We start from the raw sequence: 26,656 nt of genomic DNA on the forward strand, positions 1-26,656 counted from the left end.
AGTCACATGCTACTTTCGCCCAATTAGCCTTCAGAATTTGCTGTTCAGGTAGTCATTTCTGCTCCTCGGCGAAGAGAGTTGGAGCGAAGCGTTGCTGAATTGGTAAGTTTAGGAAGATGGTTCATAAAGATGCACATTATATTCAGATTTATGAAATGATTACCACCGTCCCTATGAACATGAATTAAGCAACTATATTGCCGGTGGCACTAGTTTGGCGTTGTACGAATAACGTCTCGCAAGCTAACGTTAGCCTAGCAGCAGCCCTCTTTGTTCAGAACGCTCCCTCAGCTCGAACCACAAGCAAGGTAGCACGTCGTAAGGCACCATGCTAGCTACCTAACGTCATATTATGGAGAAAAAAATATTATTAAGATACGCGGTTAGGAATTGAAAGCAAATGCAGGATTTTGTCCATAGTTATGTTTGATTGCCTACGTAGCTATGGCTAGTCAACGTTAGCTACAATGCGAGGACACGACCATCTTGGGTTTACCACGCTAGCTAATCTCATGAAACGTTATCTAACTGGCTAGTTATCACAATAAAATGGCGATGACATATGGCATTTTATATGTAACTATCTAGCTATACCCACATAGCTAGCAGTCTAATCGTGGTGTGACTCGTGCAAGGGGCATGTTCCAGACTGGCGCACTGGATTGAGGCTTGAAATTAAAATGGCGGCTGGAAGGATTCTCTTAGCCAGCAGATCCTACCCACTTGCTTACAGCAACACTGACTAGGGTCAGACAGCGTTCATGTGTAGATAAAGACACCACAGAGCCTGCGCAAAATATAGCTCTGTATGATGAATTGTCACATTATTTATCAACTGGTAGTTTATTTCTCCAGGAAAAGTGTATTTTTCCTCAGGCTAGGTAAGGTAAACTCACCCCATTCCGTACAAATGTGCGCAACCGCTACATTCAAACGAGGCTACAAAGAAAACTAATGGGATTGTAGCGACTGTGTTGACTTCAAAATCGGGGGTATGAACTAGGTTTATATTCAAGCATTGATCGACATGGTAATGGCTATAGTATTGGAGAAAAGTTGAAAAAACGGACCCTCCGTTACATCGTGACGTGTCATGTCGTAACGTACAGTACGCATAAAGCAACTATTTCTGTCTTACAATCTCTCACCACCAGGTGTAACACTTCTCTCATTGTTTAAAAACAAGAAATGGACAGTGACAGGGGTAAGGGGGATACCTAGTCATTTTTTGCGTCATCATTGCATGCGATCATCATTCTCAAAGCGACTGTTTACCCCGGAATGGGGTGAGATCACTTTAGCACCGCCCTAAAAACCCGATTCAAATTCGACACAAACCTTCAAATAGGTATGTAATGACACATTATATAAACTCTTTATAGTGTTTTATTTACATTTTATAGGCGATAAAGTGTTAAGTTGGACAGATCGAGTGAAAAAAATCTATTTTCCCACACATCTCTCCTTCTCACTATCACGCATTAGTTTCGCTTCCCCACCCGCCATTTCTAAAAAGACCCGAAGGGCCTCATTGCCTGCTTGAATTATGCAGAAACGGGCAGCGTTTAGCTCATATAATTGATTCTGTTGGAAAGGGGAGAAATTGTGCTTTACAATGGTATTGACATTACAGTTGATCTGGAAGTATTACGTTTTTGGGGCGCTAAAATAAGGGCAATTGTACGGACCAAGGCGGTTTACGTGAGTTTACGTTAGCATAAGCCACAACAGCCATTTTCGAATATCAGTGTCAGCCAATTGGCTCCATTTGTTGTTCAAGTGACGTGCCAATCCATAATGGCTACTGCTAGCTAGCATGTGGACAAACATCAGTTACCTTAAAATCAAGCAGTCATTCGGTCTTGGTGCAACAGTTGGGATAATGGAACAATTTGGGGTACAACCAGTTATCATCCCAGGATTGAGGTGTTTTCCCAAGCCATATTTTTTGCCGGCTCCACAGTGTCTTAATTTAGACAGGAAGCCTGTCCGACCCTAGTGCCACCAAGCAAGCGGGTCGGATTTGCTGGCTAGGCCCTGGTTAGCAAATTATTATGTGAATGTTCCTGACAAGCCAGAATGTTGTATACAATTACATAAACACTTTACCGCTTGTCAGTGGTTTGTCCTTCAGCTGCTTGAAATTTGAGACAAAATATCCACAGGAAAGTACTGTTTACCCAACTTTTTAGATTGAGCGGTAGGTATATGCTTCGTTCAGCATCAATGTAAAGTTAGTTTTGTATTGGATTATTCGGTTTGCTCTCAACAGGGTTTTCAAAAGGTGCCTTAACTTTTCTCGCCCCAGGGTTCCGTTAGCGGAACACACACAACATTCCGCCGCGAAATTCAAAAATATTTTTTTGAAATATTTAACTTCCACACATTAACAAGTCCAATACAGCAAATGAAAGATAAACATCTTGTGAATCCAGCCATCATTTCTGATTTTTAAAATGTTTTACAGCGAAAACACAATATACATTTGTTAGCTCACCACAATAGCCAAACACACAACGCCATGTTTCCACCGCAAAGGTAGCTTTCACAAAACCCACAAATAGAGATTTTTTTTTTTTTTTTTATAATTTTTATCCCATTTTCTCCCCAATTTTCGTGGTATCCAATCGCTAGTAATTACTACCTTGTCTCATCGCTACAACTCCTGTACGGGCTCGGGAGAGACGAAGGTCGAAAGCCATGCGTCCTCCGAAGCACAACCCAACCAGCCGTACTGCTTCTTAACAGCTTCTTAAATGCTTCTTAACCTGTCTAGGATCAGCGTGGCGCTAGCGGCACACCCCCCCCCCCCCCCCCCCCCCCACTGAAAAACCAGTGCCGCGAAATTCAAAAAAAATATTTTTTTAAAATATTTAACTTTCACACATTAAAGTCCAATACAGCTAATGAAAGACACAGATCTTATGAATCCAGTCAACATTTCCGATTTTTAAAATGTTTTACAGGGAAGACACAATATGTAAAGATGTACATCTATTACCTAAAAACACATTAGCATAATCCACCATCTTTTATTTGTCCACCAACACCAGTAGCCATCACCAATTCGGCTAAACTAAGATATTTATAGCCCCTAACCAACAAAAAAACTCATTAGATGACAGTCTGATAACATATTTATGGTATGGGATAGGTTTTGTTAGAAAAAAGTGCATATTTCAGGTATATGGCATAGTTTACAATTGCACCCACCATCACAAATGGACTAGAATAATTACAATGAGCAACGTGTTTACCTAACTACTAATCATCAAACATTTCGTAAAAATACACAGCATACACGAATCGAAAGACACAGATCCTGTGAATACAGACAATATTTCAGATTTTCTAAGTGTCTTACAGCGAAAACACAATAAATCGTTATATTAGCTTAGCACATAGCAATTAGCAGCCCAGCATTGATTCTAGCCAAAGTGAGCGATAAAAGTCAACATCGCCAAAAGATATTAATTTTTTCACTAACCTTCTCAGAATTCTTCCGATGACACTCCTGTAACATCACATTACAACATGCATATACAGTTTGATCGAAAATGTTTATATTTAGCCACCAAAATCATGGTTAGACAATGTGAAATGTAGCTCAGTTGGTCAGAAAATTTCCTTGCGCCACTTAGACAGTGATCTACTCTTATACATAAATACTCATAAACGTGACTAAAAAATATAGGGTGGACAGGGATTGATAGACAATTTAATTCTTAATACAATTGCGTTATTACATTTTTTAATTTATCCTTACTTTTCAATACAGTTTGCGCCAAGCGAAGCTACGTCAAAAAACATGGCGTCCTAAGCCACTAAAATGTTTCGACAGAAACACGATTTATCATAATAAAAATGTCCTACCTTGAGCTGTTCTTCCATCAGTATCTTGGGCAAAGGATCCTTTCTTGGGAGAAATCGTCTTTTGGTGGAAAGCTGTCCTCTTGCCATGTGGAAATGTCAACTGCGTTCGGGATGAACTGAAAAGCGTGCCCAACTTTTCACATCGTTGCAAAAATAAATGTCCCAAAATCGCACTAAACGGATATAAATTGCTATAAAACGCTTTAAATTAACTACTTTATGATGTTTGTAACTCCTATAACGAGTGAAAAGATGACCGGAGAAATATAACAGGCTAAACTAACGCTTGGAACAGGAGAGGGTCGGTGTCTTCCACGCGCGTTACGCAGCTCCCAAAGAATGACTAGCTTCAGAGTTTTTTCATTTGTAGGGCCTGTGAACGCGCAATCGAGCCCGTTGGAATCGTCATCACGTAAAGGCATCCAGGGGAAGACGTAAGAAGTGTCCGTATAGTCATAGCAACGACAGTGCCCTTTTAACTGACTTCAGAAAAGTGGCCAACATTTCTCAAATCTGACTCCATGTCAGGGAAATTGCTGTAGAATGGGCTCTGTTCCACTTAGAGACAAAATTTCAACTCCTATAGAAACTATAGACTGTTTTCTATCCAATAATAATAATAATATGCATATTGTACGATCAAGGATTTTGTGGGAAGCCGTTTAAAAAATTAGCCACATTAGCATAAATAGTCTAAACAGCGCCCCCATCTCCAACAGGTTAAATGTGTCGGAGGAAACACCGTGTACCTGGCCCCCTTGGCTGGCGCGCACTGCGCCCGGCCCGCCACAGGAGTCGCTGGAGCGCGATGAGATAAGGATATCCCTACCGGCCAAACCCTCCCTACCCCGGACGACGCTATGCCAATTGTGCGTCGCCCCACAGACCTCCCGGTCGCGGCCGGCTGCGACAGAGCCTGGGCGCGAACCCAGAGACTCTGGTGGCGCAGTTAGCACTGCGATGCAGTGCCCTAGACCACTGCGCCACCCGGGAGGCCCCAAATAGAGATACAATTAATCACTAACCTTTGAACAACTTCGTCAGATGACAGTCTTATAACATCATGTTATACAATACATTTATGTTTTGTTCGAAAATGTGCATATTTAGAGCTACAAATCGTGGTTTTACATTGTGAATACGTAGCCATAATGCACCAAATTGTCCGGAGAAAGTTTGGACATTCACGTAATCTAACCAAAAAACTCATCATAAACTTTACTAAAAAATACATGTTGTACAGCAAATGAAAGATACACTGGTTCTTAATGCAACTGTTGTGTTAGATAAAAAAATTATAATAAAAACTTTAGTACAAAATACAGCATGCAATATTGTGAGAGCGCCCAGCAATTCACCGCCTTGTTGGAGCCAACATGTACCACAAAAATACGAAATAACATCATAAACATTCTCTTACCTTGGAAGATCATCAATCAGAATGTAGTGCAAGGAGTCCTATTTCCACAATAAATCGTTATTTTGATTTAGAATGTCCATTTCTTCTGTCGAATTAGCAACTTTGGCTAGCATACTCACGTGCTCACGTGTCCATGAAAGCTTGGCGCATGGAACGAAAAATTCCAAAATTCACAATAAATGTCGAATAAACTGGTCAAACTTGGTTAAATCCATCTTTATGATGTTTTTATCATATGTATCCAAAAAAGTCAGAGCCGGAGCATTTCGTCGTGTATACCTAACGCATTTCAGAAGACAATGTGGGGTTCCCTGGTGTGCAGTTGAATACTGCCAATATTGCGGACCTGTCACTCTAAAAGCTCTCATTCGGTCTCACATCAAGCTAGACACCCCATTCAACATTCTACTGCCTGTTGACATCTAGTGGAAGGCGTATGAAGTGCATACAGATCCATAAATAAAAGGCAATTGAATAGGCAAGGCCTGACACAGAGCCCCATTTTCAGAATTTTCACTTCCTGTTTGGAAGTTTGCTGCCAAATGAGTTCTGTTTTACGCACAGATATAATTCAAACAGTTTTAGAAACTTCAGAGTGTTTTCTATCCAATAGTAATAATACTATGCATATCGAATGATCTAGAACAGAGTACGAGGCCGTTTAATTTGGGCACGATATTTTCCCAAAGTGAAAATAGCGCCCCTATTCACTAACAGGTTAAAGTACTTGAATTTGGTACTCTAAAAAACCACTGGAATACCTTCAATCGGAAAATTTCTCAAGTTGGTACTTGGAAAAGTACTTCAATTACAATGAGAGAACAGAATTATGAAAAACCAAATGCCAAAATGGCAGGCAAATTTAGATATAATCCTGCCTTTTGTGCATTGCAGGATTTTTGCTATCTTTTATTTCAGCTAATGAAACACGGGACCAACAATTGACACCTTTTTTTACATCACTGGACCAACCAACCCACACTGTGTAAAGTGCAACAAATGCATCAGATTGACATTGCGAGCATGGGTGAATGAGCCCTGAAGAGCCATATGAAGGGGGAAAGGCACACGCTGGCATCCTGCGCTGGCACCAGTTCTACATTGTGACATTTTCCTCTGCAACAACCTCCAGACCTTTGTTGCCAATCGCCTCATTCACAGGCTCCTGCCGTTCGCATGCGGTTTTCTGCACACAGCCATCCCGACCAGCGACACTAAAGCTGCCAGTCAGAAGCAACACACTTTTTTGTAGCTATTAAGTTGTAGATGCCCAATAAAAATACAATAGTCATTAAGGTGGAATTATGCCAATAGGCATGTCTAACCCTGCTCATCACTACTCAAGTTTCGTTAATACTCACCACCATGAATGTAGTGAAACAACCCTGAGTAGAACTTGTAAGGTAGTGATGAATAGTAAGCTTCTTTTTTTTTCATGGGGTTGTGGCGATACACCGTTATCTGGTGGCGACTAGAAATGATTGCATAATAGGAACTATTACAAGTTGATGGTAATTGAAAATAAATATTAGTGCTTGAAAAGGTACTTTTAATTTGGCTTTTCACTGTCTACGAACCCTGTATCAATAGCTATTGAACCAAGCGTGCCATGAAAAGGGCATATGCTGAATCAGGGGATGATGGGAAAACAATCAACACCCTTTTTGAGTAAATATTGTTTTTATTCTGAACTTTAAAAAATAAAACTCAAAAAAAGGCGCGGCTTGTTCTCCTTCCTTCAAATGTTTCTCCTGCAACTAGCGATGGGTTTGGAGAAGACTATGGTAAGTTGAGAATTGTAAATGTTAGTTGAAAAATTGCTCCTGACGTTTTACACTAGCTAAGATGTAACGGCTGTATGGAAGCATTCACATATCGCTGCCGTTACAATGTGTAGCTAGTTTCCTGAATGGAGGGATTTGACACATGACTTCTCAGCCAGGTTTACTGTCAGAACTGAGCGGCTCAAGCTGTGGGGTACTACCAGTTTCTAATTAATGTCAACTGCAATAAACCATTCATAGATTTTAACTGCAGTGCGCTCATGTGTTAAATGCATTTTGGCTTTAGGACTGTGCATGTACAACAGGTCTGTTGATACCCATATCATTCCAAACTGTACACTGGCTGTGAAAAGTTAATTTCAAACTCACGGCCAACTGAAGAACCATGTTTTTTAGGTCGTTATTGCTCTCGGAGTCATACTGGTATACAGGGGCAGTAGCCCAATTTATCTTCCGTGGTAGAGCTATGTTTTAGTCACTATCTGGCATCTGCTCCTGCAGAACTGATTCATAATCAAACTGATTGAATCAGTGTTTTGAAAGTAGATTCTGTTGGAGCCTCCAAGGATTGTGGTACAGTTGTGTCCTGGCCCTGCTTCAGCCCTTGTCCAACTTCTCCCATCTTTTATTTTTGGGAGGATGAATGCGACAGGTGTCCTGCTCATCTGTAGGCCTACAATGATGGAGCTGTCCATTTTTAAATCAACACTTTTGGCGCTGGGTTTTATACAGTGGGGCTCAAATGGGAGAAACATTTTTACGCAGAGGCGCAACCTTGTCCAATAACAGTGCTCATTGAGTCCTTTTTTTATTTTTTCATTCCGTGTCTACTGAACACAACCCAGGTTTGCAACAGGCTGCAGTATGAACACCCATGTTACGTTCTGGATCAGCACACTTAGCCTATGGGCAATTCCGTGGTATCTGAATTATGCTGAGACTCCTGTTTAAAGCAGTCAATGTGCATAGTTGTTGGTTTGTTAAACTTAGAAAACAATGGTTTGTTTGGTATACATTTTAAAGTGAAAAATTGGTGTCTCCGTGTAATTCCGTTAGCATGGAATTTCCCTTGTCATGCAAAGCCACCCTTCACTTTAGGAAGGCGCATCCTTAGGGATTTCTTTGAACAGACCTATGTTCTGTTACCCTTAAATACCATGTTTTTATATTATCAATAAAATGCCGTCTGCTATTCCAGGGGAATCTGGCCTTTTATTGCTTTGCTGATTTTAAACATGTTCTTTTGTTGTCAGCAGAACGAAGCAGCAGTGTTGGTGTTCTGTCTCAGGAAGGACCTGTTCTTGTATTACTGTCATATACACAGGATCAAAGACTCCAAAGCAACTATGGTACTGCTTTTCTTATACACTCAATTTTAGGAAGGCTATTTTGTGTAAACCGTTTCTATTTGGTAGTGAACATGGAGCGCTTACGTTTTACTAGCCTCACCACTATAATAATTTGCCTATGTCTGACATAATTGATTGAGAAGATTCTTTTTAAGTTAACAAGCACGTGGCATATAAGTAGACCTAAAAAAAATCAGTTCCATCAAATGTCCACTAAGGGTAATTCAGGTTGCTGCCAGTCAAAACTGCCCTGTGCATTTGGAACACGTGTTCTGCTTGCACTTGATTGCACTCTTCTAATTGGGCATGACTCTCACCCAGCAGTAGTCCATGGATTTGTATGTAAGGACAGTGAAAGCTGACAAAGAGAAATAGTCCTTGTTAGTCATTACTGTATTTTGAGAATTACAGGGGGGGGGGGGTTTATCACATTGACTGTTTCTTCCTATCAAAGCCACTTACTGCCTACAATTGTGACCTGCTGAAGTCAATTCCTTAAAATAACTCCTCTTTTCCCGTCCAGCCTCCTCCCCTGCGCCACCGTTCCATGCGTATCTTCATGAACGATGACCGCCACGTGATGGCCAAGCACTCCGCTGTGTACCCCACACAGGAGGAGCTGGAGGGTGTGCAGAACATGGTGTCCCACACGGAGCGTGCCCTCAAGGCTGTCTCCGACTGGCTGGACGAGCAGGAGAAGGTGGTCAAGTCTGAGCCAGACGGAACCGAGTCTGATAAAGAAAGGTAAGGGAGTGGGAAATTGTATTCAAAATGGTGCATGGTGTACAACATGTCAGTTGCGTAGAAATATTTCTTGCACCATCAAGGCTGGAGTGTTGGTGAAGGCAGCATAACTTTCAGCTTTAAGTTTCAAAGGTAATTGACCTGGGTACTGATGTCTCCTCTGTCAGTGAGCCCAAGGCGTCGGAACAGGCCACACGGTCCCTGCGTGGTGTGATGAGGGTGGGCCTGGTGGCCAAGGGCTTGCTGCTGAAGGGGGACCTGGACCTGGAGCTGGTCCTTCTGTGTAAGGACAAACCCACCATCACCCTGCTGAAGAACGTGGCAGACAACCTGGCTGTGCAACTCAAGGTGAGTCCATTCACCTTCTGGTGTTTTCTGTGTCTTCATATTCAGTTGGCTTTGTGAAGTTGAATTTGACCTTTCGAGAATATACTCTCCTGCATCATTTCAGTTGTGGGGTGATGCATTCATTTGGGAAGAATAGTCGCAAAAAAAAATTTAAACTTTTTTTTCTTGGTGGTACATGACCTTGACTGCTTGGCGGGATAGCCACTACATGGCTATTGTATTAACAATCCCTCCTGTTCTACCTGGCAGACCATCACAGAGGACAAGTATGAGGTCACTCAGGTCATCCGTGAAGCCACCATCGTGATCAAGAGCACCAAGGAGCCTCCCCTGACCCTGACTATCAACATGACGTCCCCCCTGGTCCGCGAGGAGGTGGAGAAACAGGCTGCCGGAGGTAGGCTGCCACACAGGGGCAGACGGTTCACTGGCGCCCCCTTAGGCAGGGAGACTAAACAGGCAGGCAGCCAGTCTAGACAGATATTGTTTATTGGGCCTTCAATGGAGCTAGGGGATATGTGGGAACTGTCATGTAATGAAGCCATGCTATGTTTATAGCTCTTTAGACTCTCGTAGTTCCATGTAATGTGATGTACATTTTTGATGGCCCAATACACAGTATAGAAAGGCTAGTTACTGACTGAAAAAGGTTTTCTATTCCCTATGGAGTCCAGACATTAACTATATGAAGGCTTACTGAGAATAACAAAAAAACAAACACCACTTTGTTTGCATGTTTTATACTGAACACTGATGAACGGTTTGCATTGCAGCAAAAATGAGTTGCAAAGTGTTGTCAAGTGTTCTGGTTACTAGACCCAGCATTGGGCTATTGACTGTTGTTCATCAGCAGGGAGTACACAGGTTACAGATAACGCCAGGGGCTCTTTGACTCTGCATGGCTGAATGTCACTTCTCCCAGTCACAGTCAAAATCAGGGGACAACTGTGATCGCAGTCTTTGTAAATCCAATCCACGGGGGTATGTCCGACGCAAAGGGAGTCAGTCATAAGTTCAATAATTAATGCAAGAAATACCTACAGTGCCCTCTGTAATTATTGGCACAGTGAAGCATCTAAAAAAAAATGTTGGCTCTACTTCAAAAGTTTGGATACGAAATCAATGACCATGAGCTTAAAGTGCAGACTGTTTGCTTTAATTTGAGGATATTTTCATCCATATCGGTGAACTGTTCAAAAAAAAAAAATGCGGCACTTTTTGTACATAGTCCCCCCCCTCCCATTTTAGGGGAGCAAAAGTATTGGGACAAATTCACTTGTGTAGTAACAAGTTTAGTGTTTGGTCCGATGTTCATAGCACACAATGACTACATCAAGCTTGTGGATGCTACCATGATTACGGATAATCCTGAATGACTCGTGAATAATTATTTGTTTGAAGTTAGATACACAAATATCATACCACCCCAAAAGATTCATTCAGGATTATCCGTAATCATGGTAGCATCCACATTAATGTAGAACTGTTTTAGAAACATATTCTTGTTTACAATAAAGGTTACTCCAAAACGACAATACATTATTTACCATTTATTTCTATTGGGCACAAAATAATCTGAAACACAACCAAAACAAACAGAAAATGCATCCAACAAATGTCGAGTGACAAGCTTTATGTAGTCATTGCATGCTATGAATATGGGACCAAATATTAAACTTTTAACTACTTTTATACACAAGTGAATTTGTACTAAAAGTGGTGTAATTTCTAAACGGTTCACCCGGTATAGATACCCTCAAACACAAGCTGATGGTCTGCACTTTAACCTCCTAGTCATTGTTGGAATTCAAATCCAAACGTTTGGAGTATAGAGCCAAAAGAAGACAAAATGCTTTGCTTTCCCAATTACGGAGGGCACTGTATATTATGGGAAAGGATACTGGTCGGTGGCGGCCCATGTTCCCCCTCAGACTTTCTAAACAGGAAGTTGGATGTACCCAACAGGCATCAACCTAGCCTTATCTATAACTGTGTCAACATTGAAGCCCAGTTTGGCTCTTGAAGGCCATCAGTTTTGCTGCAGTGTGGACTTGTTTTGATAATTTTGTGCATCTGATTCTCTCTGTCAAGCCTTCTAGTTTGTCAATTTTTAGGGACGCTGGACCTTTGACCAACTGGACGCTCTCTGTCTCGGAAGGGGCTAAGCAGTACACCCAGTATAGGGGTGAAGGGGAGGGGCTCTACCTCTCATTGTTATAGCAAAGCACTCAGACTTCATAACTGGGCTGAGGCATACGAGTTGACATTGAGTTAACATAATGGAGACAACTTCCCTTTTGATAATTCACTCCCACTGTAAACTTACATCCATACACATTTTTCTCCATATAGGCCTACTGGGAGTGATCTTAAGAAATCACCCACTTAACAGCAGTTTCTGAAGTGGGTTGAAGTTACATATCTTTAGTGTAATTGCAGTTTCACTGAGAGGTTCAGACCATTAGTTCTCCAGGTGGGGGGTCCCCCTCCCCTTCCCCGTCCTGCCTGTGGTTTGGGAAAGCTGCCTACTCCCCCTGGCCGTGTGACAGAACCCCCCTTGGTCAAACTGTACCTTGTCTTCTTATTCCACCCGCCAATAGAAACGCTATCAGTCAACGATCCCCCGGATGTTCTGGACAGGCAGAAATGCCTTACTGCCTTGGCATCTCTTCGCCACGCCAAGTGGTTCCAGGTTTGCATCTTGTCTTTATTTGTCTTAAAGTAGTTGAGTTTTTTTTCCATTTGACGCAGTTTCTTTCTTTGGTCGTTTTTTCTGTGTTTTTATTTTTAAATGTCCTTTCGAAGTGTATCTATCACCTGTAGTAGACTTCTTACTCTGTGGTTTTTATAGCGTTTCCAACGAAACCTTTGTCATTACCTTGTAGAGATGCTCTGCTGACTTAACAGGTTTGATTGCAGTGTCATTGAAAATGTTCAATGCTGCTTTTAGAAAGGACGTTCAACAATCCCCTCAAAGCAACCGTTGTCTTAAACCACTGCTTAATTTTGATCAGAGATGTGGAAATAACTTGCTACACTCGGGTGCAATATTTCTCAAATATTATCAATTGACAACTCTTTTCTGTACCATCATATTGTGTTGAGGTTGATTCCTCGTTGTGGACTATGTTGATTCTTAGTCATCATAGTGAACTGTCATCTTTCGCTCTTAACTGTAAGCGCACCATCTCTGCAGCCTGTTCTTGTAGAGTGTGTAGGCTCCAATCCCCCATGCTCTGGCTGTTTCAGCTTTCTGTGTGCCACAAAAAAGGAATATTGCACCTTAGTTAGAAAATGTAAAATTCACTAGTCCGTCTTCTGGGCCCTCATTTATTAACATTGCTTACGCACAAAATATGCCCCAAAACATGCGTGCACCAATGTTGGCATTAATTTAAAAAACTGAACTGAGAGAATGTGCCTCTCCTCCCGCGAACTTTAGACCATGCATAAGCACAGTTTCTAGTTGTTGAAGTATTACATTGCAAGGTGAAAGTGGTAGCCTTGTGCTAATGGGGAATATTACTCCTACTCATAACAAACGGTGGCCTAGCTAAAAATAATGCCAAAATCTGCCATTTCGTGAGAAGAGCAAGATGTTTTTATTTTCTTTGAATTCTAAAATAAAAGCCTATTTCACTCACATGATCATTGCAGAATAAATGTTTCACCTTTTCAGACTCGTGATTTGAAGGGCTACTCGCAAAATGGTCTATAGGCCTACAACAAGTTAGTGTAGGCTACCATTCTTCCCATCGCTTGTTGAATTTGACTTACGTTACTTGAAATAGCTTATCTATTTACTACTGTATTTTGCTATGTGATCCATTCCAAAACGCCGTTTAACAGTAGAACAGACAGTTCACCTTTTCATTGACGTTTGTAGGCTAGGCCTACGTCTGAATACTGTTATGTCAAATTTCTCCAGGAGACTACACTTTATTTAGAAGCATAATACATACATCAAACTTTTGCATAATACATTCCTCAACTTTTCTGGCCATGTTAAGACGGTTGAGTTTATATTCCTGAAGTAGCCATACAACACATTACCATGACACATCTCTCATTTGGGCCAATTGGATGTGCTATTTATAATGTCATGTTTTTAGTCTATGCATCCAACAGGAGAATTTAACCGGTGAACGGGCAGTTGATCTTTTGCGTTGAAGTGTGTAGGCCTACGGTAGTTTTCATTTTTTTCAGAGTAGATATTGTTTCAGAACTTGAGGGCATTGCTACATATTTAGGTTTGTGGGGGAAAAGTCGATTCAAAACATTATTGCATTCAACGATCTGTTTACAGGTCCACAATTTGCAATTAATTTTGGCTTTCAGAAACAGTCAGATACAGCAAAAGAAAACATTCTGCCAACACAAGACATTTGATCAAGTTCGCCATTGCTATTTCCTTTAGATGCTGTCTTTGCCTAATTCTAATACTAGTATACAGCAAATAAGGGCATTATTGTCACCATAAAATGTGAAATATGGGTGTTTTCTGGTGGAGTTATCCTGCTCGTTAATTAACGCGCACACTTAAAAAAAAAATAGGACTGGTCTGATTTCTAACGGGGAAAATGCTAAGTTTGTATAAATCCTTTTGTCCGTGCGCAGTCTTTTCAGAAATGGCGCACATATTTACTGTTAAATTCACGCAATGGTTATAAATGAGGCCCCTGGTATACCCCATACACCTTACAGTAGCTCTAAAGGTTATTGTATCACCACTCATTAAACTAAGCAGATTATAAATACTGTCGTTGTCCTACATTTTTCCATGTCAGCATTTGGCTTTACATTGACTCCCCTTCTCCCTCATCATTTAACAGAATCTCACAAGTTGACACATTTTTGATACAGAGCTGCAAGAAGCACAATTGCTCAACAATCACTACTATGTCATACCTATTACTGTACCACTGATCAAATCTGCTTTTTATTTCACACACATGGAGTTGGATATTAAATTCAATAACCACATCTGCAGACAGAACAAATATCAGATTCATGCTGCACTCTTCCCATTCTGTACCACAATAATGACAAGCAGAGCCGTTAGTCTGTGTGGCTTTTTGATGTAGCTGCTGCTTCGTGTTTTTGTGAGTTCTTGTTTTACTAAGGCTCCCTCTCCCTCCTCCCCCTCCCTGCTTGTGTCTCCAGGCCAGGGCCAATGGGCTGAGGTCCTGTGTCATCGTCATCCGCATCCTGAGGGACTTGTGCTCCCGCGTCCCCACTTGGGCCCCACTGCATGGATGGGTGAGTCACCAGCAGCATTTTCTGCCAGCTGGTTCTTCGAATGCGAATTTGGTTTGAGAAATGTCATTCTAATTACAGTAGTCAGGTTTGATGTGTAAGATGGGAATTTATTTAAGGGGCTTAGTACATCAAACTTCAACAATTTCTTATTTACAGCCTTTTTATCCAATTTGCCAAACATCTGGACAAAATTCAAAAAATCTTCTCTTCACCCCTTCTAGCCAATAGAGCTGCTGTGTGAGAAAGCAATTGGCACAGGGAACCGGCCAATGGGGGCAGGAGAGGCTCTGCGAAGAGTTTTGGAGTGTCTGGCTTCTGGAATCCTCATGGCTGGTGAGTAGTCTCAAAGAGCGGAGAGGACATGTCCTCGCACCTCTGCTCCACATCACAAGCCAAAAGATGTCATAATTTGCCTGTTTGTTTTTAGATGGTGCTGGAATCTGTGATCCATGTGAGAAGGATCTGACAGATGCTATTGGCCACCTGGACCTCCAGCAGAGGGAGGACCTCACACAGAGTGCCCAGGTGAGTCACATCTACATCCACAGGGCCTCCCGAGTGGCGCAGTGGTCTAAGGCACTGCATCGCAGTTGCTAGCTGTGCCACTAGAGATCCTGGTTTGAGTCCAGGCTCTGTCGCAGCCGGCTGTGACCGGGAGACCCAGCGGCACACAATTGGCCCAGCGTCGTCCGGGTTAGGGGAGGGTTTGGCCGGCAGGGATGTCCATGTCCCATCACGTTCTAACGACTCCTGTGGCGTGCCGGGCGCATGCACGCTGACACGGTTGCCAGGTGTTTCCTCCTACACATTGGTGTGGCTGGCTTCTGGATTAAGTGGGCATTGTCAAGAAGCAGTGCTGCTTGGTTGGGTGGTGTTTCGGAGGATGCATGGCTCTCGGCCTTTGCCTCTCCCGCATTCGTACGGAAGTTGCAGCGATGAGACGACTGTAACTACCAATTGGATACCACGAAAAAGGGGAATAAAAAAAATCTATACTTGTTTGCTGTAGTGAATGGAAAAAATCACCATTTGTTTTCAGCATGCCTTAAGGCTGTCTGCCTTCGGACAGCTCCACAAAGTGCTAGGGATGGACCCCCTTCCCTCCAAAATGCCCCGGAAACCCAGGAGCGAGACCCCAATTGACTATACAGGTAAGCCAGGCTGCAGACATGTGCATACAATTTAGTGTCCATATTTTGGAAAAGCTCAACAGTCCATGTGTTTTTGTTGCAGTCCAAATCCCCCCCAGTACAACTTACGCCCCACCAATGAAGAGGCCCATCGAGGAAGAGGAAGGAGGGGAGGACAAAAGTCCAAACAAGAAGAAAAAGAAGTTGCAAAAGAAATGTAGGTGTTGCTAAGTTCTTCCTGTTCTACATAGTTCTTCAGTGTTAGTGACAGTGTTTTAAAATTTTTTTTTTATCCTTATCTTCACTCCCTCCAGCCCCAGATGAGAAGTCAGAGCCTCCCCAGGCCATGAATGCTCTGATGAGGCTGAACCAGCTGAAGCCTGGCCTGCAGTATAAACTCCTCTCCCAAACTGGCCCGGTGCACGTACCAGTCTTTACCATGGCTGTTGAGGTGGACGGCAAGAGCTTTGAAGCCTCAGGCCCATCCAAACGCACTGCCAAGCTTCACGTTGCTGTCAAGGTGAGTGGGTGGATGGGGGGTGTACAGGGTAAGTGGTATATATGTTCTAAGCGTTTTGTGTGTTGTCATGAAATCGGTGATTGTAACTATTGTCTGCTGCGCTTCACATATTTTCCTTTCCAATCTTCTGCCTGGCCCAATCATAGGTCCTCCAGGACATGGGCCTCCCCACAGGTGTGGAGCTGAAGACTGCTGAGCCAGTGAAGACTGAGGTGGTAACGGCCATTGTGGAGGTGGTGAAGCCCTGCATCACTCCCATCGCAATGGACACCGCAGCCACAGGGGCGGACAGCGTGGAGGCCACAGACGGTGCAGAGGTATGGGTCCTCTTGAGTAGAACTAAAAACCATGTTTTTGGACACTACGCTCGGTTTTGACTCCAGTTTCTTGTATTGGCCTTGTTTACAGAGAAATTAAAATGTCTGTCTCTTTGTCTTAGAGTGCTCGTCAACAGGGACCAATCCTGACCAAACATGGGAAGAACCCTGTGATGGAGCTGAACGAGAAGCGGCGCGGCCTCAAGTATGAGCTCATCTCAGAGACCGGAGGCAGCCACGACAAACGCTTCGTCATGGAGGTAAGTGTCTCAGGTGTGGAAGAAGTGCCCATCCACCCTGCAACCAAACTGATGCCTTTAGGATCTAACAGTAAATATCCAGCTGCTTCAATGAATGAAGAAGTTTACTTTATTTGCACCAAATCTCGATTTTATTTAAATTTTATAGAGGTGTCTATTTTATTTAATTACATTTTTTGTGTTTTGAGTATTTACCCCTGCATCACTATACTGAGAGCTTTGTCATTTCTAACATTACATTTGGGGGGTTTTGGAGCTTTGTTCATGTATATCTGTGGCTCCCATACTGCAGAACGAGCAACAAGGAAGTATATTGGTGAGGTACATTTTTTAAAACAGTGTCTGGACACTTCTATAACAACATACAAATTGAAATTTGGTTCAAATAAATTGAACTTGTCCTTTTAAACATGGACAATAACAACATGAGCTTGGCTTTGACACATTCTGTGTCCCATGCTTTATTCTGTTCTTGTCTATGTATTGACCTGTCTTTCCCCCTGTTCCAGGTGGAGATAGATGAACAGAAGTTCCAAGGGACTGGCTCCAATAAGAAGGTGGCCAAAGCCTATGCAGCCTTGGCAGCCCTGGACAAACTCTTCCCAGAGGGCTCTGTGACTGAGGCAGCCAAGAAGAAGAAACTCCCAATGGTAAGATTCCCTCTGCCTTACTGTATATCTTTGCTTGCTATTGTTTGTCAAATATATTAGCTGAGTAATGATGGTTGCTGCTGACCCGTCTGTCCATTTAGTCCTTGTGTTTTCTCCCAACAGCATGGGTTTGGCATGATGGGTGACCCGACTGGTGACCCGGCAGCCACTCCCAGGGGCAGAGGTAGAGGGCGTGGCAGGGGGAGGGGCCGAGGGTTCAATAATGGTGGCAGCTATGGACAAGGTAAAACAGAGCTATATGCTACCTACAGTGCCCTCAAAGTGTTCACACCCCTTTACTTTCTCCATGTTTTGTTACAGCCTGAATTTAAAATTGATTAAATGTGTATTTTGTCATTGGCCAACACATTACCCCAATGTCAAATTTTTGAATGTCTACCCCATCTCTGTACCCCGCACATGCAATTATTTGTTAGGTTCCTAAGTTGAGCAGTGAATTTCAAACACAGATTCAACTACAAAGACCAGGGATGTTTTCCAATACCTCGCAAAGAAGGGAACATATTGGTAGATGGGTGTGAAAAAAAGAAGAGAAAAATAAGAATTACATTTTTAAAAAGTAATCCCTTTGAGCATGGTGAAGTTACTAATTACACTTTGGATGTTGTATCAATACACCCAGTCACTACAAAGATACAGGCGTCCTTCCCAACTCAGTTGCTGGAGAGGGAAACCGCTCAGGGATTTCAGAGGCCAATGGTGACTTTTAAACAGGTACAGAGTTTAATGGCTGTGATCGGAGTAACTGAGGATGGATCAACATTGTAGTTACTCCACAACACTAACCTAATTGACAGTGAAATGGAAGCCTGTACAGAGTAAAAAATATTCCAAAACATGCATCCTGTTTGCAACAAGGAACTAAACTAATACTGCAAAAGAATTGGCAAAGTAATTCACTTTTTGTCCTGATTACAGTGTTATGTTTGGGGCAAATCCAATACGGAGTACCACTCCATATTTTCAAGCCTAGTGGTGGCTGCATCATGTTATGGATATTCTTGTAATCTTTAAAGACTGGGTTTTTCAGTATAAAAAATAAACTGAGTGGAGCTAAGCACAGACAAAATCCTAGAGAAAAACCTGGTTGTCTGTTTTCCATCAGGCAGTGGGAGACTATGGAAGGACAATAACCTAACACACAAGGCCAGCTATACACAGTTGCTTATCAAGAAGATATTGAATGTTCCGGAGTTGCCTAGTTACAGATTTGACTTAAATCAGCTTGTAAATCTTTGGCAAGATTTGAAAATGGCTGTCTAGCAATGACTTACACGGAACCCAAACTGGCTGCGCGCGTGCGTGCATAAATGTCTTCTGTCCCCCCCACACCAAACGCGATCACGACACGCAGGTTAAAATATAAAAACAAACTCTGAACCAATGACATTAATTTGGGGACAGGTTCGAAAAGCATTAAACATGTATGGCAGCTTAGCTAGTTAGCTTGCACTTGATTGCTAATTTGTCTTATTAAGCTAGCTTGCTATTGCTAGCTAATTTGTCCTGGGATATAAACATTGAGTTATTTTACTTGAAATGCACAAGGTCCTCTACTACAACAATTAATCCACACAAAACAGCCAACCGACTCGTTTATAGTCATCTCTCCTCCTTCCAGCCTTTTTCGTCTTTGAACTTATATGGTGATTGGCATCTACACTTTCATAGTATTACCACGACGACCGGCAAAACATTCCGTCTTTCAATCACCCACGTGGGTATAACCAATGAGGAGATGGCACGTGGGTACCTGCTTCTATAAACCAATGAGGAGATGGGAGAGGCAGGACTTGCAGAGCGATCTGCGTCAGAAATAGAAAGGAGTTCTATTTTAGCCCTTGGTAACGCAGATGCTCGGTGGCACGCGCAATAATTGAATAACATGGATTTCTAAATGTATTTTGCGAAGCTCGCGCACGCTATTTGTCCGGTCTGGTCAGCATGTAACAAATGACCAACAACCAACTTGACAGAGCTTGAAGAATTTTTTAAAGAATATGCAAATATTGTACAATCCATGTGTGTAAAGCTCTTAGACTTAACCAGAAAGACACACAGCTGTAATCGCTGCCAAAGATTCTAACATCTATTGACCCAGGGGTGTGAATATTTATGTGAGTTAGTGTGTGTATATATTTTTGGGGTCCACGAACATGTTTTTCCTTTGTCATTATGGGTGATTGTGTGTAGGTTCAGAAAAATATATATATATATATATATTGAATTCAGGCTCTAATACAAGAAAATGTGGGATAAGTCATGGGGTATGAGTACTTTCTGAAGGTACTATTTGCAATTGTGTGTTCTGTACCTGAATTGACTTTATGCTGTAAATACTGTTCTTCAATATATTAAATGGTAGGCAACATCTCACGTCAGCTGAGAAATGTAATGGTTGGTTTGCTTAACTCCTCAGGTGGCTATGGAAGCTATGGATATGGGAACAATGGAAACTCTGGAGGCTATAGTGAGTATTGATTTTCCCTCATCTTCCAATCCCTGGAATAGTCTTCCGACTTCTAGTCTGGTTTTTATTTGATATGTCCACTAGAGGTCGACCGATTATGATTTTAACGCCGATACCGATTTATTGGGAGAACCAAAAAAAGCAGATGCCGATTTTTATATATATATTTGTAATAATTAAAAAGCTACTGAATGAACAATGAACCATTTTATTTTAACTTAATATAATACATCAATAAAATCAAGTTAGTCACAAATAAATAATGAAACATGTTCAATTTGGTTTAAATAATGCAAAAACAAAGTGTTGGAGAAGAAAGTAAAAGTGCAATATGTGCTATGTAAAAGAGCTAACGTGTAAGTTCCTTGCTCAGAGAACATATGAAAGCTAGTGGTTCAATATTCCCAGTTAAGTTTTAGGTTGTAGTTATTAAAGGAATTAATATATATATCTCTATACCATTTGTATTTCATATACCTTTGACTATTGGATGTTCTTATAGACACTTTAGTAATGCCAGCTTAATTTCGGGAATTGATAGGCTTGAAGTCATAAACAGTGCTGTGCTTCAAGCACTGCTAAGAGCTGGCAAAACGCAGTAAAGTGCTGTTTGAATGAATGCTTATGAGCCTGCTGCTGCCTACCACCGCTCAGACTGCTATATCAAATTATAGACGCAATTATAATAAAAACACAGAAATACGGGCCTTTGGTCATTAATATGGTAAAATCCAGAAACTATCATTTCTAAAACAAAACTTTTATTCTTTCAGTGAAATACGGAACCATTCTGTATTTTTGTCGAACGGGTGGTAACCCTAAGTCTAAATCTTGCTTTTACATTGCACAATGTTATGTCATAATTATGTAAAATGCTGGCAATTTAATTACGGTCTTTGTTAGGAAGAAACACAGTTCGCAAAGAGCCAGGTGGCCAAAACTGTTGCATATACTCTGCTTGCACTGAACACAAGAGAAGTGACACAATTTCCCTAGGTAATATTGCCTGCTAACATGCATTTATTTTAACTAAATATGCAGGTTTCAAAAATAGACTTATGTGTATTGATGTTAAAGGAATTGATGTTTTAAGGTGCTTTTGTTAAATCATCACCCGTTTGGCGGAGTTGAATTAGGCTGTGATTTGAGGATAAATTAACAGGCACCGCATTGATTATATGCAACGCAGGACAAGCTAGTTAACCTGTCTAGGACTGGGGTGCCGCTAGCGGCACCCCCCCCCCCCCCCCCCCCCCCCCCCACATTCCACAGAAAAGGCAGAGCCGCGAAATTCAAAAAATATATATTTTTTAAATATTTAACTTTCACACATTAAAGTCCAATACAGCTAATGAAAGACACAGATCATGTGAATCCAGCCAACATGTCCGATTTTTAAAATGTTTTACAGGGAAGACACAATATGTAAAGATATAAATCTATTAGCTAAACTCATTAGCATAAGACACCATCTTTTATTTGTCCACCAACACCAGTAGCTATCACCAATTCGGCTAAACTAAGATATTGATAGCCACTAACCAAGAAAAAACCTCATCAGATGACAGTCTGATAACATATTTATGGTATAGGATAGGTTGTTAGAAAAATGTGCATATTTCAGGTAGATGTCATAGTTTATAATTGCACCCACCGTCACAAATGGACTAGAATAAATATATAGAGCAACGTGTTTACCTAATTACTAATCATCAAACATTTCGTAAAAATACACAGCATACACTAATCGAAAGACACAGATCCTGTGAATACAGACAATATTTCAGATTTTCTAAGTGTCTTACAGCAAACACAATAAATCGTTATATTAGCATAGCACATATGCAAACGTTACCAGAGCATTGATTCTAGCCAAAGAGAGCGATAACGTAAACATCGCCAAAATATATTAATTTTTTCACTAACCTTCTCAGAATTCTTCAGATGACACTCCTGTAACATCACATTACAACATACATATACAGTTTGTTCGAAAATGTGCATATTTAGCCACCAAAATCATGGTTAGACAATGACAAAAGTTGCCCAGCTGGTCAGACAATGTCGTGCGCCATATTAGACAGTGATCTAGTCGTATACATAAATACTCATAAACGTGACTAAAAAATATAGGGTGGACAGCGATTGATAGACAATTTAATTCTTAATACAACCGCTGATTTACATTTTTTTTATTATCCTTTTCAATACAGTTTGCGCCAAGCAAAGCTATGTCTAGCAAGATGGCGTCATAAGCGATTAACATTTCTCGACAGAAACACGATTTATCATAATAAATTGTTCCTACTTTGAGCTGTTCTTCCATCAGAATCTTGGGCAAAGAATCCTTTCTTGGGTCTAATCGTCTTTTGGTCGAAAGCTGTCCTCTTGCCATGTAGAAATGCCCATTGCGTTCGGCATGAACTGGAACCGTGCCCAGAGATTCACAGTGTCTCAGAAATAAATGTCCCAAAATCGCACTAAACAGATATAAATTGCTATAAAACGGTTTAAATTAACTACCTTATGATGTTTTTAACTCCTATAACGAGTAGAAACATGACCGGAGAAATATAACTGGCTACACTAATGCTTGGAAAAAGAGTAGGTCGGTGTCCACTGCGCGCATGACGCATCTGGAAAAGAGTTCCTACCTACACGTGTTTTTGTTTTATAGGGGCTGTGATTGCGCAATCGATACCATTCAAATCGTCATCACGTAAAGACATCCAGGGGAAGACGTAAGCAGTGTCTGTATACTCATAGCAATAACAGTGGCCTTTTAACTGACTCCAGATCAGGGGCCAAAATGTGTGAAATCTGACTCCATGTCAGGTTCCGTTCTGTTCTGTTCCACTCAGAGACAAAATTTCAACGGCTATAGAAACTAGAGACTGTTTTCTATCCAATAATAATAATAATAATATGCATATTGTACGATCAAGAATTTAGTAGGAAGCCGTTTCAAAAATTACACGATTTCCATAAATAGTGACAACAGCACCCCCTAGCCTCAACAGGTTTTAACCTAGTAATATCGTCAACCATGTGTAGTTAACTAGTGATTATGTGAAGATTGATTGTTTTTTATAAGATAAGTTTCATGCTAGCTAGCAACTTAACTTGGCTCATTGCAGCCACAATGTCCTTTTGACGCTGCACTCGCGTAACAGGTGGTCAGCCTGCCACGCAGTTTCCTCATGGATTGGAATGTAATCGGCCATAATCGGCGTCCAAAAAGGCAGATTACCGATTGTTATGAAAACTTACAATCGTCCCTAATTAAGTCGGCCATGCCGATTGAATCAGTCGACCTCTAATGTCCACCTTTATCATGAGGACACTACAAGCGGGGTTCTCACTCTACCCACATTGTAATATTAGCAGAAGTGTAGTTTGATCAGAGCACAACCTGCTCAGCCATCTTGGAGGAGATTTAGTGGCATACATCTGGAGGTTCCCAACAAGACAAGACCTGGAAAAGTTATTTTGTATCTATAATCAAAGTATCTTTTTGTTTTTGAGAGAGTATGCCATTGTTTAGATGACATTCAAAGTACCAAAGGAACCTGAGTGCTCTTATTCCTGGTTCGATTATGATTTTACATTTCTCTGCTTTGTTAAGCCACAGGACTCAATCTATATCACTTTGACCCCCCCCCCCCAATATGAGACCCCCTCCTACCAGCAGCCTGTTCTGAGGAAACACCTTCTTGAGCGTGACAGGAGCAGAGAAATCTAAAAGTCCCACACAAAAAAAAAAAAAGAAAGCTGTTTGAAAACAATTTGACCAAATCATTAACACATGCCACTTTTTATGGCAAAAAACAAACCAATCTAATTAAATTTTTCCTTCTCTGCTCTGTCTCATTCTTTAGGTGACTTTGTCTCAGACTGCTATGGCTACCACGAGTTTGCGACATAGATCATCCCAATCTTTTAAATCAAAACAAAATGTAGAGAAAGAGGAGCAAACTATAGTGTTCCCACAACATGAACTCCAATCACTCCCCTGGGAAAAAACTGTCCCTTTGCTTACCCGCTACGACTCATGTCCCAACGCCTAGAGAGATGGGAGGCCAGTGAGTGCATGTTGCCTTTGGTCACCTTCCATACCCTCTGCCAACCCTGGGACGTACCTGGACACCTGGATATGCCAAAAGACACAGGCACACTTTTCCAATAGACTGCCCTCCTTAGTGGAATTGAGACCAGAGCGTTATAGTTGGCTGATGGTTAATGGCCCACTGTGATGACATGCACATTGGAGTGGGTCAGACTGGGGAGATTGATCCCATCGTGGCCATCTGTCTTGAATGTCTACAAAAAAAGTGAAATTTCTTATGATGTGAACGGTCTTATTTTGTCTGAACATGTATTATTAATCACCTCATTGTCAACATGTTTTTTATTTTGCCTTTTGTTATGGGATCATAAGGCTGCTTTGAGTATTTGCAGTTTATTCAAATGTCAGAATTACTAAATCATGGCGATTTGATGCATGATGGTGGTTACATGCTAGTCTTATCTTGAAAATGACAATATTCACAATGTCCCTCATTTATCTCACATGTGAGGCACCGTTAGGCATGAAAGAACCACAGTGTTGTTGATACTTGCACAAGACTGATTCTGACATTCTGTATTATGATTGTGAAGTAAAAAATAAAGTCTTGTATGTTTTTTAAAAATAAATGTGATATCCCATACAATGTGGTACTACAATTTTAGTGAAACGCTTCACTTTCTTAAATGCAATGTATTAATCTTAGTGCCTTTACAAGCATGGGTGTGACGGCAGAACTCTCTACAAAACCCCCTCTTTTCTTTTAGATTATTACAATAGTGGAGCAAATGGTGGAGCTGCGGCTGCTGGCACCGTTACTGAAGTCCCTGCGGCCAGCACTACTGGCGTGGCAGCTGCAGGAACCTATGGTTCATACTACCAGAACGATGGAGGCTACTCCACCCCTTCTCCAGCCCCCAAAGCCCCTGTCAAAAAGGAGGCCAAGTCAACCTTCCCTGGACCACCAGGAGTTGGTGGAGGGGCCCAAGGGTCCTACCAGACCACCCCTGGCCAGAGTGCCTATAACCAGTATGGCCAGGGCTATGGGCAAGGCAATAAGACCTTCAATCAAAACCAGGCAGGAGCAGAGGTTTATCCTTACAGCACTGCCTACCCCAGCCAGGTGACGGGCAGCGCTGTTTCCAGCCAAGACTACAGTTACGAAGGTAAGTTGGATTCTCGGCAAAGGGGAACACAAGTACACCGTAACATAAGCTGTTTTATTGACAGTTTCACTAATCAACTTACTCTTTTCCGTAGGTTACGGAAATCAGTCAAATTACAACGCACAGGCAGGAGCCAACCAGAGCTATGGTGCAAATCCAGCCCCATACCACAACCCAGTAGGATACGGCAGGGGAGACCCCACTGTAAACTACCAGTACAGATAGACTGAATCCGCCCTCGGCATACCCCCATCAGAGCCCCACAGTACCGCCCCACAACCCTGTCACAAGCATTCTCCAAAGAAGCGATGGTGGCTGTCCTGGTTTTTCCATGTTGGCGTGCATTTTTATTTTAGTTTTTTTACTTTAAAGAAATAAACTGGACTTATTAGTTGGCAGCTCCCCACGGCTGAATCAAAAGGTCTATTTCATCACTTTGGTCAGTGTTCAAGCTTGTATTTTCTTTGTATGCACTCCACCAATTTCCCCTCCCCACAATCACTACCACCCAAAAAAGAGGGAATGACATCTTAAAAAAAAAAAAAAAAAAAAATTAAAAAAAAAAAACCTTTTACCACCAGTTATGATTTTATTTCTGTCCATACACAAACAGTTAACTATGTTGCCCACTAGTTGTTTTTGGCTGAGGATTTGTTTAAATTTTCATTTTACAATACAATGGGTCTGGAGAACTGCTTGTTTGAAGTTTTTGCTTGTAATTTTAGACATTTATTTTTCGATGTTTTACTTGATGTATTTCTGTAGTTTAATTTTAACAAATTATTTTGGAAGTTACTAGAAGGACATTTAAAATGTCTATCACATTTCTGGTCAAAGTAGATTTGGTGGTTGGGATTATTTTATTTCTCAGAACCGTGTATAAGAAGTGGTGTTTGTATCAATAAAGGACTTTTATTTTGGAGGAACAAAAATTGTGTGTTGACCAAGCATTTCACTTCGTGAAAGATGCTCTCTTCTAACCTTAAGTGCCCTCCCAGATTTCAGACTGCCCCTTTCAACTACAGACTGCCCCTTTAAGTCTTATCAAAAGGGTGTGAGTTTGAGCATGTGTACATTAGGCATATGGATTTTTTTTTTCTGCATGAATTAGATTGAGCAATAGAAGCCCCATATTTATTCCATATGCGGGGATCTGCACTATGCAGCTGTTGCAAGAATGCATTTTTCACTGGCTGTCCACTGGTTTCAAAAACATTGATTGATAGGCAGCTTAAACTTATTGAATTCAACCATTATTGGGTTCAAAAACACATTTAGA

General features: G+C 41.5%; 1 protein-coding gene across 4 annotated transcripts; it reads left to right on the plus strand.

The window, feature by feature from the left end:
• Window positions 1–26,309, plus strand: LOC129833356 (interleukin enhancer-binding factor 3 homolog). Of its 4 annotated transcripts, none has more exons than XM_055897895.1 (19): window positions 1–102; window positions 8,334–8,426; window positions 8,950–9,170; window positions 9,338–9,518; window positions 9,768–9,915; window positions 12,119–12,210; window positions 14,682–14,777; window positions 14,999–15,110; window positions 15,205–15,302; window positions 15,817–15,928; window positions 16,011–16,124; window positions 16,222–16,427; window positions 16,574–16,744; window positions 16,867–17,004; window positions 17,514–17,654; window positions 17,778–17,898; window positions 20,095–20,145; window positions 24,979–25,377; window positions 25,472–26,309. In XM_055897895.1, exons 2-19 carry the CDS (start codon window positions 8,424–8,426, stop codon window positions 25,600–25,602), a joined length of 2,535 nt encoding a protein of 844 aa, XP_055753870.1. In that variant the 5' UTR covers window positions 1–102; window positions 8,334–8,423; the 3' UTR covers window positions 25,603–26,309. The 4 variants fall into 4 exon arrangements, with proteins under 4 accessions (XP_055753870.1, XP_055753872.1, XP_055753874.1 ...); XM_055897897.1 differs by lacking the exons at window positions 24,979–25,377; window positions 25,472–26,309 and adding exons at window positions 22,823–22,886; window positions 24,024–24,870; XM_055897896.1 differs by having other exon boundaries at window positions 15–102; window positions 8,331–8,426.
• Window positions 26,310–26,656: the final 347 nt, after the last annotated feature.

Source organism: Salvelinus fontinalis, chromosome 34 (assembly GCF_029448725.1).
Source record: "Salvelinus fontinalis isolate EN_2023a chromosome 34, ASM2944872v1, whole genome shotgun sequence".
Classification (NCBI taxonomy): Eukaryota; Metazoa; Chordata; class Actinopteri; order Salmoniformes; family Salmonidae; genus Salvelinus; species Salvelinus fontinalis.

Coding starts and splice junctions, on each gene's coding strand:
- LOC129833356 (XM_055897895.1), top strand. Junction 15,303..15,816: donor ACCTCACACAGAGTGCCCAG/GTGAGTCACATC, acceptor ATTTGTTTTCAG/CATGCCTTAAGGCTGTCTGC. Junction 16,125..16,221: donor AAAGAAGTTGCAAAAGAAAT/GTAGGTGTTGCT, acceptor CACTCCCTCCAG/CCCCAGATGAGAAGTCAGAG.